Below are 18686 nucleotides of genomic sequence, written 5' to 3' on the forward strand. Positions count from 1 at the left end.
TCTCAAAATGGATGTTGTCAAGGACTTGTGTACCTGGTATTAGTTAGGACTACTGATATGAGAAACATTACTGGACTCGAAGAAGCCGCTACCAGCAGCAGAATTATAATTTTAAAAAAGTAAAACAAAAATAAAAAAATCTCTTAACCAGCAGCTGCACTTGACACCGCTGTGTAGCACATGGAAAACCCCACTGCCAGGTTTCAACTCACGCACAGTTTGAAATGAAATCTACTCGTGTCAACTGTCATATACCAGTATGTTTGTATAGGTCAGGTTACGACTGAAATATTTTACGTAATATTTATAATATAGTCCAAAAAAAAGGCGGGGAGCTCAACGAGGACAAAAACCGACAGAAGCGATGTTCAAATAGACAACATTATACTGTCACGTTAAAAAAGCGAGTAGTAGATCTGAGAGGCAACGAAAAACAAAAGATTAATGAATTGAAGAAAAAAAAGGCATGTTATGAGTATTTTCATAATATTAAGGCTTGTACAGTGCACATGCTTTGCATTGTATGTTTTGTGGAATAAATGGTCAACAGTAGCGCTATCGTTGGTTGGTCGGTTTTTATTTTGTTACAGGAAGCAATTTGGTTTTATGTGAATGTGCATCTTCCTTTACCATTTTGTGTTAACTGCAGAAAATGAACATGTTTTTAATTCAGATTAAACTAAATAATCCTATTTTTGTTTGGCATAAGAAATTCTTTATCTTCAACCACACAAAGTATATGTTTAAATAATATGCACTGGGAAATAAAAAAAATCCCTAGAACTCCTCTGCAGTGCTTCCATTAAGTATTAGCATTAAGTATTTTATGTGATCACAGGTGCATCTTCTGATGGTGTCTCCTGAGGTGATAGTTTCTCGAGAAGCTCTTTCCGCACTGGGTGCATTTGAACATCCTCTGTCCCATGTGCAGCATCTGATGGGCTTTGAGACTCTGTGGGCGGCTGAAGCTCTTGCAGCACTCGGGGCAGCTGTAGGGCCTCACGCCCGTGTGCTTCCGCTCATGCCTCTTCAGGTCGCCCGACTGCCGGAAGCTCTCGCCGCAGTGGGTGCACAGGTACGGCTTCTCCCCCGTGTGCGTCCTCAGGTGCACGTTGAGCTGCCCCGTGTACGAAAAGCTCTTGCTGCAGTGCGGGCAGCTGTACGGCTTCTCCCCCGTGTGAACGCGCTGATGCTGCTTCAGGCCGTAGTGGTTGGTGAAGCCCTTCCCGCAGTCGGTGCACAGGTACAATACCTTCACCTGCTGACAGCACATGTGGCATTTGAATGCCTTGGCGCTCGCCCAGCTCTTCCCACAATGGGGGCACGTGTACTCCTTCTCCTCCTCCTGCTCGTCCTGCAACTGATCCATGAGGCCGTCGGACTCGCAGCAGGACGTGTACTCGGCCGGGTGGTGCCTCTTGACGTGTTTGACGAGGTAGCTCTTCATGGTGAAGGAGAACTGGCAGAAGGAGCAGGGGAACGGCTCCGACGCACAGTGATACTTCATGCACGTGTTGCTCTTCTGGTGCTGCTTGAGGTTTCCTGAAGTGGCAAAGACTTTGTCGCAGAGGTCGCAGCTGTACGACTTTGCGTTTGCGTGCGCCGTCTGCTCGTGTCTTTTCAGGAAACCAGACTTGTTGAAGGTCGCCCCGCACTGCGCACACTTGTGCTGCCTCAACGCGCACTTGTGGCCTGTGAGATCGTTGGGGCTTCCGTATGTACGTTTGCATTTATTGCAGCTGAACCATTTGTGCTTTGTTAACTTGGCACTCCTGACAGCAGGCGCTGCTGGTTCCATCTGGGTCCTTTCGGACGTCTTGCCCCTTCGTTTTGGAGCTATGAGCTTGGTTATGGCAGAAATCCGAGATCTAGCTCCGAGTCGCTGGGGCCTCTGAGAGGGAAGTCTTTGGATTGATTCAGCCACTGAGGGTTGTGGATTGAAGTCAGCATCGTGACTGTGATCGTCATCGACAGGTGCCAGTTCGCCATCTTCATTTTCCTCCGTGGTGTCCTGTGAGTGGTGCTCGCTGCTGTGCTGCTGAAGGTTATCCACCGAGGGAAAAGTCAGCGAACACTCAGCACAGCTAAAGGGCATGGCGTTGGGTTCCTCTGGAGCCGGACTTGATTTTTCTTTCTTTTTGGTTTCGTTCTGGTGAAGCCGCAGGTGCCTGGTCAGGTCGTTGTACTGGCCAAAGCACTTCTGACACACCGTGCAGACGTACGGACGTAACCTCTCGTGGACCGTCGCCTTGTGCTTCCTGAGCGAGGCTTCGTTCGTGAAGCTCTTTCCACAGTCTGAACATGTGGACTGGGGCGTTTCGGCTTCTCCTGCAGAAGGATTCTCAGTCTCAGTGACATCCATTGCTTCCTGTGGATTCTCACTGGCATTCATTTGCTTTGTTTCGTCAAGTTCAGACCTCTGCGTCGAGCTCTCCTCCTTCTCACTGAGGATTTTATCTTGATCAACAAGGGCAGCCTGCTTTCTGTGAACGAGCTGGTGTCTGATTAAGCCTGACGCCTGGCTAAAAGTCCGTCTGCACTGCGGGCAGCAGTAGGGGCGTTTGTTCGAGTGGACACAGAGTTTGTGCCTCCTGAGGTGAGGCATTTGCTTAAATGTCTTCCCGCAGTCGCCACATGTTTTAGAATCGACGGGATCGACCGACAGCACCACCAGGGAGGCGGCAGAGGGGCCGTGGTCTGTGTCGGAAGCCGGATGTTCAGGTTTCGCTACCTCGGCGGCAGATGTTTCACAGTCCCCAGCGGGCTGAGTGTGGACGTTCTCTGTGTGACGCTGGAGAAAGGCCTCTGTAGTGAATGAGAGCCGACAGTGGGGGCAAGGGAAGATCTCAGAGGTCATGGTTGTTTCACGCTCTACAATTAAGAAGAGAGGAGGAAAACTTTACGTTCACACTTCATTTTACCAGATATAAGAGTAATATGAAAACGGGTAGTGAGTGAGGGTACCTGCTGAATTCAACTTCGTGAACCACGTCTGGGACCAAGCTTCACTGAAGTGGGCGAGGAGCTCTTTGCTGGGCCAGACCATGAGCTCATCCCCGGGGTTTATGGCACGACAGCAGTGATACAGAAGGCTGCCTTTGTATGGAACTGCTAGCAAATTTGTCTCATCTTTATCACGAGCACAGTTCACGTATCTGTGTGTGGAAAAAAAAGAACATTCGAAAACATTAAAAAGAGAAAAACAGGGCTTGAACAAAACAATGACATTCTGAGAACGGCAATTATGCATTATACTTTTAAATTACAAATTTAAAATCTTACATAATGAAAGCAGAATAGAACTTGAACTACTTTACCTCATCCAGTTTGAGTGTGACTCTCTGGCAGCGTCAATGTACTCGTACTCATGTTCTCCTTTGTAGATCTGTAGAACATAAAATAATATTAAGACAACACTCAAAACGGCAAAATAACCACAACAACAATGGTTTGGCTTTTTTTTTTCTTCCCCGAGCTCACCTCCCAGGAGAAGTCACTCGCCAAGGCATCTTCGCTCGTCGTCGCTTCCCCCTCGTACGGTCCGAAGTGCATTCCCGGCGACACCATCGGCCCATGGTTTATGACCCCGACGCCCGCCCCGGGAATACTGGATCTGCCTATCGTCAGGCCGTAGGGAAGCGTGAGGAGGGCCCGCTGGGGGACGCCCACGCTCGTCGGGAAGTCGAGGATAAAGGAGGGGCCAGCCAGGTTTGCAGGATCGCTCTGGTCCTGGAAGAGAGCCAGGCACGCCTCACAATCTGCGGAAAGGAAAACAGAAGAATACAGTGAATCTTTGTCCATATTAAACCACTTGCATGTATGTGTTTGGGTTTAACTAATAGACTGTCGAGTGAGTGTGAGTAGAGAACGAGGAAATACAGCGTCTTGCTTACAAAAGCCATCATCGGCCTCTGCGTTGTCTCCCTTCCCCACAGTGTCCAGAAACTTCTGGACGGGTGCTTCCTCGGCCTCTAATGCGGGAATCACTACAAGATCAAAGACGCCATTTCAGAGGCAAGCGTGAAACCGTGTCACCATCATGTCAGGACTCAAAGTTTAAAACATCAAAGGAAACAATCACCCAATGGAAACTTGTACCTGATGTGGTGGTGGTGGTGTTGTTGTTGTCAGGCGGCAGGAGGCACTCCTCTGTCACCACGACCTCCTCGGTCGTCTCGACCCACTCCACCTCCTCGCTCCTGCCCGACATGAGTGTCGCACCTCTGCGGGGCGTCTAAAAAACAGGAAACCACCGTGGGTGAGATAGAAGAAGAAGAAAAAAGCCAAACACAAGCGACAGCTAACGTTAGCATTGTTAACCCTGCTCGACATACCACGAGCGTCAGCTAACCAAATTGGCCTGCTAGCATCACATTTCCATGAAGACGGCGAAGAACCATAAGTCCTAAAAAAAAAAAACGTATGAACGATAAATGATGTCAGTCGTTTGTTGTGGCTCATTATAGCACAGCCTTGTCGTCCACATCCTGGAGTGTTGCAGCTGCAGGTATGTGGCCATCATCACAGAAGCATCAGCGACATGAACTAGCTAGCTAACAAACGACAAACTACAATACAGAACAATATGTAATATTACATTTTCGACATGAATGTAAATAAACTTTTGCAGCTACTCACACACAATTTTACAATTGTCCTCCGGACTGCTTCGTAAGGTCTCCGAATGAAAAGCAGAAACTAAACAAACCGAGACCGGAAATGCACACGACGGAAGCAAATAAATCTCCCTTTCAGCGTAAAGGTTCGCATTTCCGGGTTTCCCCCCCCCTCCAACTTAAAGTGGGGGCGTTAGAATGACACAGCTGTAAATGATAAACAAATGGACGTCACCGGGTCCGGAGGAGGAGCCAACGCAGAAAGGAGATGTGTTATAATCATAGGTTCTTATGTAATATACATGCATGTATCATGGTTCTATCATACATCCATGGTGGCAGGCCGCGACCTTGTTTGTAATTAGTCCATATTTAAAGCGGTATGGGCGCTGTTCTTTTAAAATCATTATTAATATTCTTTATTAATCCTCATGGCCATTTTTTTCCCATCTTGGACAAATGATTTGTGAATGACTGCATTAGATACAAAATTATATATTTTCATATAACCTCTTCCCTTTTTACTTCTATTTTTGAAAATGCTGACCTGTGTAGTATATTATTTACATATGTCCTCTACAAGTTTCTGTATGTATGTTCTTTATATATTGTATACCTTTTTTGAATGTAGAGTCTGACAACAAGGAAGTGAATAACTTTCTTCAGTTTCTTCCAAATGAAAATTGTTTACTATTGAACCCCACGCAGTCTATGACTCTATGTAAAGAATTTAAAAACAAAAAAACTTTAAAGACGTCTCCTCTCATTAGAAACACTATGGAAATCATGGTCAGATAAATTTAAGTGGCTTTTTTTCTTTATAATTATTTATACATTTGCATATGCTAATATAATGTTACTATATGTGTTAATAGGGCTGGTTTAAATTTTTCATATATATAATATATGTTTTAAAAAGACAATTTATCAAACCAACTTGGATTTTCATTTCCCCTGTACATGCGTGCACTATACGCTAGGTGGCGGTAGCGAGCCTTTAATCGGGTTGCAACAACGGAGCCGACGACTCTCACGAGAAGAAGAGGCAGAAAAAAACGTCACCGTATTTTCCTCCGACGCAGCTGACGATGTAAACAAGAGAAGACAGTCGAGGGCGACGCGGATCAAAACAGGCCGGCGCCAGTCACCGCCAAATGCTCGCCGCTCTCCGCCGCTGAACGGCCGACAATGGGGCTCCCCGTCACTATCAAGGTCAATTTCCGGGGGAACGTGAAGAGATTCCTGGCGCAGGACCTGGACAAGCTGGAGTGGGAATCGGTCGAAGCCTGGGTAAGATGCTAGCTAGCTAGCATGTAAGCTAGGCGCTGTTTCGGCTAAACGCTGGCGCAGTTTGGCGAAAATGAAAAAAACAAACAAGCAGGTTCCTCCGACTCGTGGTCCAGACACGTAAACAAGAGTCCAGCCGGAGGAGAGTCGATACTGTTGCGACAAGAAATGTGCTGGACACGACCTTTGATTTTCTTTTTCCTTTTTTTTTTAAAACCGAGCGATCACGTCACTTGATACGTAGAAGAAGAAAAAAAGGAAGGGGGGGGGGGGGGTTGTGTGTGCGCAGTTTGCTTTGCGGCTGCGTTTCATTCAGACGCAGGAGACGTTTGTCACGTGCCCCAGAGTCTGGATGTTGTTGAGTAACAAACCTGTTTGAAAAAACTACATTTCAGATCAAAGCGTCTTTTGGGATCAACCACTTCCAAGTGAAATACTTTGACGACGACAACGAGGAGGTGAGATGTTCGTGTAAAGATGTTACTGTAAAGATGTTAATGTTAAGATGTTACAGTGAAGATGTTACAGTGAAGATGTTAATGTAAAGATGTTACAGTAAATATGTTAATGTAAAGATGTTACAGTTAAGATGTTACAGTAAAAATGTTACTGTTAAGATGTTAATGTTTAGATGTTACAGTGAAGATGTTAATGTAAAAATGTTAATGTAAAGATGTTACAGTAAAGATGTTAATGTAAAGATGTTACAGTAAAGATGTTAATGTAAAGATGTTACAGTAAATATGTTACAGTTAAGATGTTAATGTTAAGATGTTACAGTAAATATGTTAATGTAAAAATGTTACAGTAAAGATGTTAATGTTAGGATGTTACAGTAAAGATGTTAATGTAAAGATGTTACAGTAAAGATGTTAATGTAAAGATGTTAATGTAAAGATGTTAATGTAAAGATGTTCATGTCCTTTACATTTCACATTTACAAGTTCCTTTGTTCTCTCTTTCAGATTTGCATCAATAGTCAAGGTGAGTTTTTGTTTTTACCTTTAAAGTAGAATATAAGTTAAGTTGCTCATTATTATTTCTCCACTGTGTAGTATATATCCATAAGCATTTTCACAATGACACATTGACCTTTTCATCTCAAGCTCCTCTCCATCTTATTTTCTGACAACAGTTAAAGTTAATAACTTGAAAATGTGTGGATGGCTGCATATTATGTTTCTATGTACGTTTCATATCACACCCTGTCTTTTTCATCTTTCTGATTTCTGTTTACCTGTATAGTTATACTAACACATGACATAGGCTTGTAATACACGATTATTGTAACCAAATATGTTTTATAACCATTTAATCGTTTTTTGGAGAGTTGGTTGCTCAAAACAACACTTTTGAAGATGTCACGTTCATTTCTTGGAAATAGTGAAGTTTTTTTTTTTCACCACTAGTGTTTTTTATATTTATTGGTTAATCAAGAAAATAATCTTTAGGATTAATTGACAGTGAGTTTCAGCTCTAGTTTTTATAATTGATTTTTTTCAACGAAAAGTCCAAATGTTACCTTTCCAGCTTTTTTTCTGTTTTACATCAAAGTGTGTTAAATTCATTAGGGTTGTTTTTTTCACCGACAATTATATACAATGTACTAAAAACATTTAATATAAGGCCACAACCGTTAGTGACAGAATATAAAAACGTTTATTGTTCGACAATCAATTGACGAAGCAACTCACTTTTTATTTATTTTTTATTTCAGACGAATATGAAGAAGCCATCAAGGTACGTATTGAATTTTAACAACAGTAATGTGTGTTGCACATTCCAAGACACACGTCGCCCGGGTCATTTACATTGTTCATATTTGTGGGTCGGCCTCCTGTGGAATGCGTTTGCGTCTTTTTTTTTTTCGTCCAGAGTGCTGAGAAGCAGGGGAACCAGTTGCACATGAACGTGTACAAAATGAAGGGTCAGGCGTGCGGCGGCCCGCTGAAGACGGAGGTCAAGGAGCTGAAGGGCGACCTCCGGCCCGCTCCCCCCTACCCCTCCAGGGTCAAGACTGTGGACAAGGGCACGCAGGTCACCCCGGAGCGAGAAGCTGTAAGGACGCAACTGGATTCTCCTCCTCTTCCTCACAGTTTTTGCTACAACACTATTTTGTATTTGCTTGTAAATATCACTGGCACGGCTTGACGTTTTATAGGATTTGTTGTGTAGATACTCAACTGTTGATGCTGATTTAAGTCTTGTGTTTTCTTTCTATATAGGTCACAGTAAAGGACAACAAGGGGAACAAACCAGATGATGAGCCCCCTCCCATGTGGTTCAGAGCATACATGGAAAAGGTAAAGTTTCAGAAAACGGTAAAACATTAATTTTCACTTCTAACATTTACAAGTGCCAAATATCTTTTTTTTTTAAACTTATCTTTTAGGTTCTTAATCAAAACCTTTTTTCGTAGTTTAAGGACGAAGTGGTGAAAGAGGTCGTCGAGCGGATGTGCACCGACTTTTCTGGCCAGTGTTGCACTCACAATTCCCCCGACGGGCCCCAGGAGGCTGGCGGGGCCGGCGGTGGACCTATGGGACCCAGGCCGGGCCCCTCTGCCTCGAACGGGTCCATCGGCTACACCCCAAACTGCAGCAGCTGCAACAAACTCACCTCGGACGGGGCCTACAAGTGCAGGTAGGAAGATCTAAAATGCTGTCGGTCCAGAAAATGCTTTGTCACTATTTACCTTTATTGATCCTTTAAACCTTTGTTCTTTTGTCTGTGACAATGTTTTTTTGTTCTTAAAGCAGCTTTATGAGAATACGTAGTGATGTCTTTTCTCGCCTCTCCCCGCCAGTGTGTGTCCTTCCTGCATCCTGTGTGAGATGTGTCGACATAGCCATGACCCCAGCCACAACCTCGTGAGAACCAAGACGCCTCTCTCCATCCCTGAGCACGGGATGTACGGAGAGTTAAGGTAAAACCCCTCCCAAACAACTGGAGGGATGAATTCCTCCCACTTTTCTTAACAGACGTTTTTTTTGTGCCTTTTTCTATCACTTCTTCTTCTGTAAACATTTTTTAGCAGATTTTTTTTTACTGTAGTTCATGAATTATGAGTGTGTTCTTGGAAAATAAAACTTTTGATAGTCAACAAATAGGTGTTCCTGATGACATTTCAAACCAGGTTCCCGCGGCGAGGAGACAGGACAGTGCGCAAGGCCGAGCGACAGCGCCTCAAAGCAGAAAGGAGGCAGCTCAGAGCCGAAGTGAAGGAAATCAAGAAGAAACTGAGACTGGAGAAGCGGGGGTTGCCGTGGAGCGGGCCCTCTACCTCAGGCAGAGCCAACCTGACAAACATGGCCTCCGCCTCCACCCAGGTCCCAGCCCCGCCCCCCCCTGCTGACTCAGACACAGCCTCAGGTCCAGCCCCAGCCCACGGTCCCATCCCCGCCCCGGTCCCTGATCCCCAGGCCTCCAGTCCAGAGTAAGCGCCACCTCGGAAGGAGCGTCCGACAGTGCTGGGTACCGCGAACCCAGCATGGATGCAAAAAAAAAAAAAAGTATTTTTTTCCTCCAAGAAACGAAATCAAAATATGCCATCTTTGTAATCTAGTCTGTATAAGTGTATCGCTGGCTGCTCTGGGGTGGTGGAAAATGTTGGAACTACCTCAATGTGAAAACTGCTGCTGCTGCTTCATAGATTTTCTAAGAAAAAGAAAAAATTTGCTTTTGAGCTGCAAAAAAAAAAATCTGGGGGTCCTGCGTTTTTGATTCGTAGAGAACAAAAGAGATGGGTGTTATGAAAAACCAGGGCTATTTTCAACAATGCTCTGTACACTTGAAACTAGGGGTTCCGGGGTCTCGCACTCGTCCTTGGTGCCCACTATGGCTGCCTTGTTTCTGGATGAAAATCTGCCTGACGGCACCCGTCTGGAGCCCGATACCAAGTTCGTCAAATACTGGAAGATGAGGAACACGGGCACAATCAGCTGGACCTCAGAGACTAAGGTACCCCTCCCACCCGCCGAGAGGACAGGCCCCACTCTCTATGGCCCCTCACCCACCCACTGCTTCACTTCCTCTTTGAGCCCCCACTCAGCTCACTGATTCTTCTCACCCTCTAACACCAGCTAAGATTTCTTACCCAGTCTAACACAAGTAATGCTCTTTTTGTCTGAGACGCTTATTATTTGAAATTAAGTTCAATCCGTGTGTTTTTTTAGTCTTGATTTTGTCATTGTTTGAGTGTGTGTGGGTGCGTGTGCGCGCGTGTGTCCCTCACGTGTACATGTTTTCTGTTATGTGACCTCGGTTGCATGCCGTTGTCTTTGTGCCTTTTCGCATGTGTATATTTCTATTTTTTGTGTTCTCTGTGTGTGTGTGTGTGTGTGTGTGTGTGTGTGTGTGTGTGTGTGTGCGCGTGCGTGCACTCAGCTAGTGTTCATGTGGGGAAACCTCGCCCTGGCGTCGGAGAAGAGGAGGGAGGTACCGGTCCCCCTGCTGCTCCCCGGGCAGGTGGGGGTGGTCAGTGTGGCCTTTGTCGCGGCCGTGATGGAGGGGACGTACACCTCCCATTGGCGGCTGGCGCACTGCGGCTGTCAGTTCGGCCCACGCGTGTGGTGCAGCATCGTGGTCGACCCTGGCAACAGCCGCAACGCACTCGGACACCAGAGCAAAAGACTGGCAAGTCTGCAAACCAACGACACGCTGTGCAACTACAACCAGACGATGTTATCGCTTAACACACTTGAGGTCCATCTACTTGTTGGTGCAATTTATGAATCCACATTTTTTTTAAATGATTGATTTGATTCACGGTCAGATAACAGCGATTGACAGCAAACTGATGATCAGCAACTTTGTATTTAATTGCTTATTAATTGGCAAACAGGAAAAATCATTTAATTTAAATTTTATTTTCACATCACCTGAATTCGTAACAAGTTATTTGTCGACTTTGAAATCTTGAAAAAAATGACGGCCATTATGGACCGAATGATTGAATGTATAAACACTGTGCTTCAGAAGGAGGAGGTGAGGACGGAGGAGGAGGAGAGGGAGAGGGAGCTCGGGTCTGTGGACTTCAGCCATGATGACTACTACTTCCCCTCCGTCGACCTGCTGACTGCTCAGGTGCTTACTCAGACCTCCGTCATTCATCAGCCACGAAACACGTGTCAATGTTCCTGTACATTAAACCTGCACGTCGACTAAACCATCAAATCAAAGCCAAGTTTCTACTAGAACAGATGTGTGAAATACTGCATCTACTCTTTTTTATTTTTTTATTTTAGGATCTGCTGTCTTTTGAGTTGTTGGATATAAATATAGTGCAAGAGTTGGAGAAAGTTCCCAATAACACTCCTGTTGGTAAGTAACACATGATGCTTTAAACACCCGATTAACACAAGTTTCTCATCTTTTCTTCCAAAAGTGCCTCAGGCTGCATCCATACCGCTACGTTTTCCTTTCAAAACTGAAAGCATTAATCCCCATCTATACTAACAGATCCGGGAAAGGTGTATCACATGACCATTCACGTACACCAAGCATGCGTGCGGCAGTGTAAACAGGAAGTAGATTGTCTACTTATCAGTCGGATGCTATAATACTACCAACGAGAAACAAAAATGATGAAAAGTGAGAGCAGGGGTTTCACTTCTTGGACCAACGTCTGAGTGGACTTGAAGTGTTTACAACGTTTTGCCTTCAGCAGCTCTGGAGTTTTTCAAACTAAAACTGGCTTTGATGTTTGTTAGTGGCTTTGAAGTTCTCTAGTTTTGTTCAGTTGAGGTTCAGGAACCGACCGAGCCACATGTTTTTTTCCTACCGTAGTATACTTCTCTGTACAAGGAGTACTTGGTTACGGTTGTAGTGGGCACCCACAAGTCTGAACTCCCAACATCGTAAGACAACCTAGCTCCACATGGATGGAATAACGAAGTACGACAAACCTAAAATGCCACGTTTGTGGGTAAAGTTCATCTCTCTAATGACGAAAGAACCAGGTAAGCCAGTTACCCATCTTAACAAATGGTGCACAGAAAAAATGAAGATATGGATACAGATATGGTTATAGAAACAGGTATAGGAAATGGTGGCATGGGCAGCTTAATGGATGTTCAGATCAGATTAGTGAAGTTTAAAGAGCTTCTGTGAGTTAAATAACAGTGTTAAAAGGATGTATCAACAACTTTCTGAAGTGGAAGGAATGAGCAGGGATCAAACTAGCTGATGCCTTCAAGGTTTTTTGCGGAAGAGATCATGGTTTGGATAGGCAATGCTCAGAAACGCGTTGCAGAAGCTGCGCAATGCGACAAAGAGGTGCAGCCATCAGACAGTGATTCCAGGACAGCTTCCAGGCCTTCCTCTCATGCTTCGTCTTCGACTTCTTCTGTTCGTTGGAGGGCAGAGTTTGATTTGGCATCCACAAATGGAGGGAGAGGAAGCAAGAATAAAATAGGAAAAAGAGGAACTAGAGATTCAAGGTGCTTTGACAGCTTCAGTTAACACACTTAAGGTCTTGGATGATCTTGAAGAGTAATTCATGATGGAATAAACTCTTACTTGGGTCACAGGCACACCAGTAGTGCACAGCAATGACATTGGTCATAACGTTCCAACATCAAACATTGCAACCTCAAGTTGAAACTAATTTTCTAACGGGATTTGCCGAGATGTTTGCTAATCAACCGAGACAAGAATCTCTGCCCCTTCAGAACATTCCCGTTCCCACATTCCCACAAGGCACTGTAGCAGATCAGTTGTAGGACTAGTCTTAGTGTGAATGAAGGGTTTGGTACCTCAAGACCAAATCATGATGGAATGAACCCTTACTTGGGTTCCAGGCTTCTCTCACTCACAGGCATGCGAGTAGTGCAGAGCAATGGCATTCGGCACAACGTTCCTGTGTTCCGGGGAGAACCACAGCAGAGACAGAAACCTCTTCCCACTCAGAACGTTCTTGTGTTCCAGGGAGACCCACCAAACTATTGGCCACAAGACCGTATTGCAGTTACCAGACTGGGGGAACTCTGGAACTCAGCGGTTCAAGAGCGAATTCCCCGAGTACGAGCAAGATGAGAAACTGGAAATGCCCAAAGAAGACGGACAATTCCTTGAAAATAGCCTCACAGTCAGCTAGACTCGTCGAAGGACATTACAGTATTTACCTGCCACTGAGGATCAAGGACACGTAGATGCCCAACAATGGAAAGGTAGCTGAGCAACAAGCTCTGAACCTTAGGCGGAAGCTCGTGAAGAATCTTAACAGTGGTGTGGACGATGGGCGTAAAGGTAGCAGCAGTGATGCGTTTTAAAACTAAAACGTAGTGGTGTGGATGCTGCCTGTGGCTCCTCTTCCTCTTCTCTTTAACATTGACATACATGTATAGTGACGGTGTTGTTTTCGCTCTTCCTGGTTTTTAGATTTGACGCCCTGCATATCTCCGCTGCCCCATGATCCACCAGCGCTGGAGAACGCCGCAATTTCACAGATCAAAGAAGACACAGTGGTCACAGGGGTCAGGACACTTTTTGGTAAGAAGTTAGTAAGATGTTGGTAATATGCAGTTATTCCGTCAGCAGATTCAAAACGCAGCAGTATGTATAATAGTTTGTCGCGCGTCTCTCAGGAGTGAAACTGAGGCAGCCGAGGGAGTTTTCCGAGCCTGTTGCCCAGGAGGAGGAGAGGGAGGAGGAGATCAGCGGAGCCCAGTTCCTCTGTGAGACGGTCATCCGCTCCCTCACCCTGGAGGAAGCCCCCGACCACCGGCCCCTGCGCCGGCTCCACCAGGGTGAGGGCAGAGCCCATCGCCAACAAACTTTTGACTTGTCTCGTGCTGTATAACGTATAACTGTATTTTCTTCCGTCGATATTTCAGTCGTTTCCCGAGGTCTGAACTTTTGCTCCGAGAAAGCAGCCGAGGCCGAGAGGAAGGAGAAGGCATCAGATGGAGATGAGGAGATCTGTGCGATTAGACCCGAGAGTTCAGCTCTGCCTCCCGACACAGGCCTCAACCAGATCCCCCAGGAAGAGGAGATGAGGCCAGGTCAGACAATAACTCTCAACAGAGCCTCAGATTTTTTTCTTTTCAATAAAACTTTGTGACACACACCCCCCCAACCCCCCCGGAGATTGCTCATTTTCTTTTCTTTTTCTTTTCACTTGTAAGTTCTTCTACTGGAACCGGTGAATGAGAACCTGCAGGTCACTTCACATCACGAGAACGAGGATGAGGAAGTCGTGGTTTTGGACGAGATGCAAGAGGAGGGTGGAACCAGAGGAGAAGACTGGGACGAGGTGAGGATGGAACTTCACAGACAGCAGATCATAAATCATTTAGGATTTAGATTTGAAGAGGTGGAAAAAATGCTTGATGACAAAAAAACGGTAGACAATAAAAAAAAAATCCAAATTTAATTTTTGTCAATGAGATGTTCTTAAAATTGTCTGTGCAGCTCAAGAAATATTATAAATTCTCAGCAAATTAAACCAGTATTATTGCATATTGTAAATGCATGAAGAGCAGAAGTGCACATGGAGGAATATTATAAATTAAGGTCATTTCTTCATAATTTAAGTCGCAATTTAAGTATAATCCAAAGTAAAGGTTTCTCTGTTTGAGATTTCATGGCAGTAGAATGTTTCCACTCTTGATATGATGATGCATTTGTGTTTGTCGTTCTTATGTAATAACAAAAAACAACGTCTGTAAATGTCTCAGGTCAGCAGCCAAACCTCCTCCGTCTCCTCCTGCGACGACTACGTCATCGTCCTCCCAGACTGCTTCGACACCAGCCGTCCTCTGGGGGAGTCCATGTACAGCTCCGCCATGTCTCAGCCTGACGAGGACGAGGACGAGGACGCAGCATCCACCGCCGCCGTGGTAACATCAGCCGATCCAGACGTACAGCAGGAGAACGAAGACGATTCCAACTGCGAGCCGGGCGGGGCGGAGAGGCCAGAAGTGGACGCCGGCGAGGATTCCTCGGTGTCCGCCTGGCTTCCGCCCGTCCCTCCGACGACCCACAGCAGCGTGAACCAGATGCTGTGCGCTTCCCAGACTCTGGACGCCGTGACGCTCACGCCCGAAGTGGTGCCACCGCCTATTCTGTCCGACTCCCTGCTGTCTCCGCCGGCCCTCTACTCACCCAGGTTAGATCAGATCCGTCCAATGGTCCTCGCTAGTTCAGGAATCTGGTGGCGAACATAAAACAATTGCCTGCACAGGGATATTATGATATCTACAGACATTTTAGATGTATTTAGTTTGGTTTTTTTCATGTTTTTTTCATTTTTATCAAAAAAATACTATGCGATTATGAAAAATAACATTGAATTTGATCCTTTGAACAAAAGTAAAATTAAGCAAAGGTTTGTCAGGATCCCTTCAAGTAAAACAAAAACTAAATTCCAACTTTTCGGCAATGGTGTTACAACTGTTGACAGTATTGAAAATGGGTGTATATTTATTTCTGGACTTTTTTTCTTATGTTAATAAAACTACAAAAATGTGCTTTATATATTAACATTTTTATCTCTTGTGTGTTTCAGGTCTGAGGCCCTGTACCTGGCCGAGGACCCCAGTCCTCCAGCCTGCGAGCCGTACCAGCCGAGGGTCCACCTCAACGGTGGGTTGTTGCCTCTGTCGACGAGGGAAAGGGAAGAGCACATTGTGTGCTTTTGTTTGTGTGGCAGGAAGTCGGGGCTGCACGCAGGCTCTCAGGATCTGTCGCTTCAGCAGAAATCTCTTAATATTATGTTGTTGTTTTTTTCTCTTTCCTGTTCTGCAGTGTCGTACGGTCTCTCCCGGTCAGCAGGCTCAGGATCCAGTGCCTTCGAGACGTACAACCCCAGACCCAGCTACGCACTGCAGCCAAGGTGCAACATCATTTTTATTTATTTTTTAAAGAGTCAAACTTATTATGATTCACATCCTGCAGTTTAGTTTTAACATGTTTTTGGTGCAGCAGCTAGAGCAAAGAATAGCTGTGTGACCATGAGGCAAACACACTGTTCCTCATAATACGATGACATAAACAACATCTCTGTGTTTGTACCAGGGTCCAAGGAGGCATCACAGAGGGACTCGTCAAAGGGGCCCTTTCTGTGGCAGCGTCCGCTTACAAGGCTCTCTTCACCGGACTCAACTGTCCAATTCAGGTATGTCACACTGCATTTTTTTTTTTTAAACACCTCGGGGCTCGTGCTGCCTGACGAGACGAGCTGTGGGGGGGGACTTTTCCTCCGTAGTCACAAGGAGTTTTTATTTTAAGTCTGTTAAATGTCGTGATTTTTTTGGCTCATAAAAGTGGCTGTGAGTTGGATTACGTTGATGCAGAATATACTTTTTTTTGGAGATGTAAAAAAAATTGGAGCAGCAGGGTTGATATGGATATGGATTTTTGGGGGCCGATATCGATATTAGGGAATTCAAGATTTTCAACACCGATACATCGACCGATATATATATATATATATTTTAATCTGTCAATGATTCCTAAAATGACATGTGAGTGTGTCTTGATATTTTAGTTTAACCATAAACTTTGTCATGAAAAAAAATAATAATACAAATTGAACCAAATATATAGAACTTGAATTAAGAAAATGAACAAATTTATTTACATAAATGCAATTTTTCTCTACATTTTTAAATTCTGCACAATTAAAGGTTTCACATCGGTCAACATAAACGCCAATACCGATATTATCGGCCGAACGATATGTGAAATGACTCCTTATGAACACCACAATATTCACGGTGAAGTTTAATCACTTTTAACACAATGTGAATATGCAACAAAACCATCAGCGCAGTTGCGTCTTGGGACGAACAAACCACAGCCTCTCCTCTCGGTTTATTTACCCCTCATGTCACCACCCACAGCGAGGCATCGACCCGGCCACCAGGCAGGACCCCTCCCTCATGGGCGTGCTGCTGGAGATGGGCTTCAGGGACCAGCGGCTCAACCAGCGGCTGCTGCGGAAGCACGGCTACAGCCTGCTGCACACCGTCAACGAGCTGGTGCAGATGGCCGAGGAGCGGCAGAACGAGGCCGTCGAGGCTCGCCACTGAGGGACGGAGGTGAAAGAGGAGAGTGATCGGAGGGAATGTATCTGACTTTTAAACGTGATGTAGAGAGAATATTTTAGACCGTGTGTGTGGGGCTCGCCATTATTTAGAGACATTTAAAGACGAGACGAAGAAAGAAAGAAAAACTATTTATGATTCACAGGTTGGTTTTTTTTCAAAGGATGAACAGTGTGGACCAATAGGACGGTGATGTGAGTCGGAATATGATAATTAAAAAAAAAAAGAAATAGGAGCATTTACTTCTGAAACACGTCGTTTAGAGTGAAGCTTTTCATCAACGGCTTCTCCCGCCTTTGCCTTTAATTTTAGCTTAGACATCCTTTGATGAAGATTAACCATATCTACATATATGTACACACACACACTTGTAAATTATTATTATTATTATTATTGGATAGTGGTGAACCCTTTTGCCATGCCTTCGTTTACCCGGGCCACTGAGCTTTTATCGTGTCGGGTCAAGAGTACGAGGGGGAAAAGGAAAAAACGACGCGTGTGATTCCTCAGCGCTGATAAAATAATCGTCCCTCTCCTCCCGAGCGGAAGTCGCCGAACGTCGTACAAAGATGGAACTGTCTTTCCGAAAGCTCTCGTTTCAGACGGTGTTACAGAAGCCGCGTCGCTTCCGACTTTTTCCTCTCGATTATCGTAGTGAACTCTTCTTGCCTAAACAATGCAAATCTTTTTTCTGTATCAGACGTACTGTTATTTTAGACGTTGACCTGTGGAATGTATTAATCTGTCCGAACCGGGGGGGGGGGGGGGGGGCAACAACTTGTTCAGATGTCTTTTTTTCTACTTAATGCTTTCTAGGAGACACCTGCATGACAGGTAGAGGCTTTAGAGACCAGTCGTGTTCTTGCGTCTTTAGCACGGTCACAGTGGAGATTTAAAAAAAATCAAATAAGTTCGCTTCGTGTCATCGTTCCGAACCCTTTGCCTGCATTTGTCCACGCGTGTCGCCATCCGACCAACCTGAAACCTAGCAACTGTCACTTAGCGCTAGACGTCTCCTTGACAACACATTCCACGATCTCTTGGCGGAACCAAGTATATTCTGTTCTCATTAACTCACCTTTTATGAAAGAGTTTTATCGAATATGTACACACATGATGATGATTTTGACTTTATTTGAGACGAGTGTGTGTGTGTGTGGATTTAATTTAATGTACGTTTCCTAATTGTTTGAATCGTGTGTGTGGTTGAAGACTTTTGAACCGTGTTTTCTTATGTTGACCATTTTGTTTCCCCGATGATTTTAAAAGAATCAAAACTCCAGAGAATAATCCTGAATATATCTAACTATGCTTGTCAAATGATTCTTCTTCTGCCACTTTGAGTGTTTTCATCAAAACTACCCTTCGACTGTCAATCCGCCGATAAACTACTTGCACATCTCTCTCTTTCTCTGTCTCTCTGTTCATCTGTGAGTGTAAAAATATCTAAATGTGGGTCGTGTCACACTGTACGTCTTTACACTGTACTAGGTTAACTACAGTATGTCAGAAGCTCAGAGGTCACCGCGTGTTTTATTAGTCCGGATCACTGCAACCTGCAGGTTCAGCTTCACTCGGCCTGCTTTTGCTGAGAAGCTGCAAAACTAAAGTGCATATACTGTGAAATATGCCCACTAATATAGATGCTGCATTATATCATATTCTAAAGACTGCGTTGTGAGGAAACATCTAGGTATAACCTCTGTCTCTACTAAACCGATTTCAACCAAACTCG

The 18686-nt window shown here is 44.9% G+C and overlaps 2 protein-coding genes across 7 annotated transcripts; one reads left to right on the top strand and one right to left on the bottom strand.

Annotated features, from left to right (window-relative positions):
• Nucleotides 1–560: 560 nt before the first annotated feature.
• LOC118287297 (histone-lysine N-methyltransferase PRDM9-like) lies at nucleotides 561–5811 on the bottom strand. 3 transcript variants are annotated; one of them, XM_035612355.2, is made up of 7 exons: nucleotides 5679–5811; nucleotides 4099–4234; nucleotides 3894–3986; nucleotides 3481–3758; nucleotides 3318–3385; nucleotides 2965–3155; nucleotides 561–2871 (listed from the first exon to the last, which is right to left on the bottom strand). In XM_035612355.2, exons 2-7 carry the CDS (start codon nucleotides 4208–4210, stop codon nucleotides 833–835), a joined length of 2781 nt encoding a protein of 926 aa, XP_035468248.2. In that variant the 5' UTR covers nucleotides 4211–4234; nucleotides 5679–5811; the 3' UTR covers nucleotides 561–832. The 3 variants fall into 3 exon arrangements, with proteins under 3 accessions (XP_035468248.2, XP_047183350.1, XP_047183351.1); XM_047327394.1 differs by lacking the exon at nucleotides 5679–5811 and adding an exon at nucleotides 4639–4785; XM_047327395.1 differs by lacking the exon at nucleotides 5679–5811 and adding an exon at nucleotides 4643–4714.
• Nucleotides 5770–18353, top strand: nbr1a (NBR1 autophagy cargo receptor a). 4 transcript variants are annotated; one of them, XM_035612344.2, is made up of 22 exons: nucleotides 5770–5906; nucleotides 6299–6361; nucleotides 6869–6887; nucleotides 7621–7643; nucleotides 7779–7961; nucleotides 8129–8224; nucleotides 8323–8546; nucleotides 8710–8829; nucleotides 9040–9339; nucleotides 9704–9863; nucleotides 10290–10607; nucleotides 10881–10988; nucleotides 11150–11225; nucleotides 13284–13394; nucleotides 13490–13651; nucleotides 13739–13906; nucleotides 14030–14157; nucleotides 14582–15012; nucleotides 15412–15488; nucleotides 15651–15738; nucleotides 15921–16020; nucleotides 16748–18353. In XM_035612344.2, the coding sequence occupies exons 1-22, from the start codon at nucleotides 5805–5807 to the stop codon at nucleotides 16934–16936; spliced, it is 3246 nt and encodes a 1081-aa protein (XP_035468237.1). In that variant the 5' UTR covers nucleotides 5770–5804; the 3' UTR covers nucleotides 16937–18353. The 4 variants fall into 4 exon arrangements, with proteins under 4 accessions (XP_035468237.1, XP_035468239.1, XP_035468238.1 ...); XM_035612346.2 differs by having other exon boundaries at nucleotides 10290–10538; XM_035612345.2 differs by having other exon boundaries at nucleotides 8129–8206.
• The last annotated feature ends 333 nt before the right edge of the window (nucleotides 18354–18686 follow it).

Source organism: Scophthalmus maximus, chromosome 16, assembly GCF_022379125.1.
Source record: "Scophthalmus maximus strain ysfricsl-2021 chromosome 16, ASM2237912v1, whole genome shotgun sequence".
NCBI classification, from domain to species: Eukaryota; Metazoa; Chordata; class Actinopteri; order Pleuronectiformes; family Scophthalmidae; genus Scophthalmus; species Scophthalmus maximus.

Bases quoted from the DNA above. Each gene is read 5' to 3' on its own strand.
- LOC118287297 (XM_035612355.2), bottom strand. From the start codon at position 4,210: ATGTCGGGCAGGAGCGAGGAGGTGGAGTGGGTCGAGACGACCGAGGAG. The intron at 3,156-3,317 runs GTAAAGTAGTTC...TTCCACACACAG, and splicing joins TCACACTCAAACTGGATGAG to ATACGTGAACTGTGCTCGTG. The intron at 2,872-2,964 runs GTACCCTCACTC...TCTTAATTGTAG, and splicing joins CACGAAGTTGAATTCAGCAG to AGCGTGAAACAACCATGACC.
- nbr1a (XM_035612344.2), top strand. From the start codon at position 5,805: ATGGGGCTCCCCGTCACTATCAAGGTCAATTTCCGGGGGAACGTGAAG. The intron at 5,907-6,298 runs GTAAGATGCTAG...ACTACATTTCAG, and splicing joins GGGAATCGGTCGAAGCCTGG to ATCAAAGCGTCTTTTGGGAT. The intron at 8,547-8,709 runs GTAGGAAGATCT...TCTCCCCGCCAG, and splicing joins GACGGGGCCTACAAGTGCAG to TGTGTGTCCTTCCTGCATCC.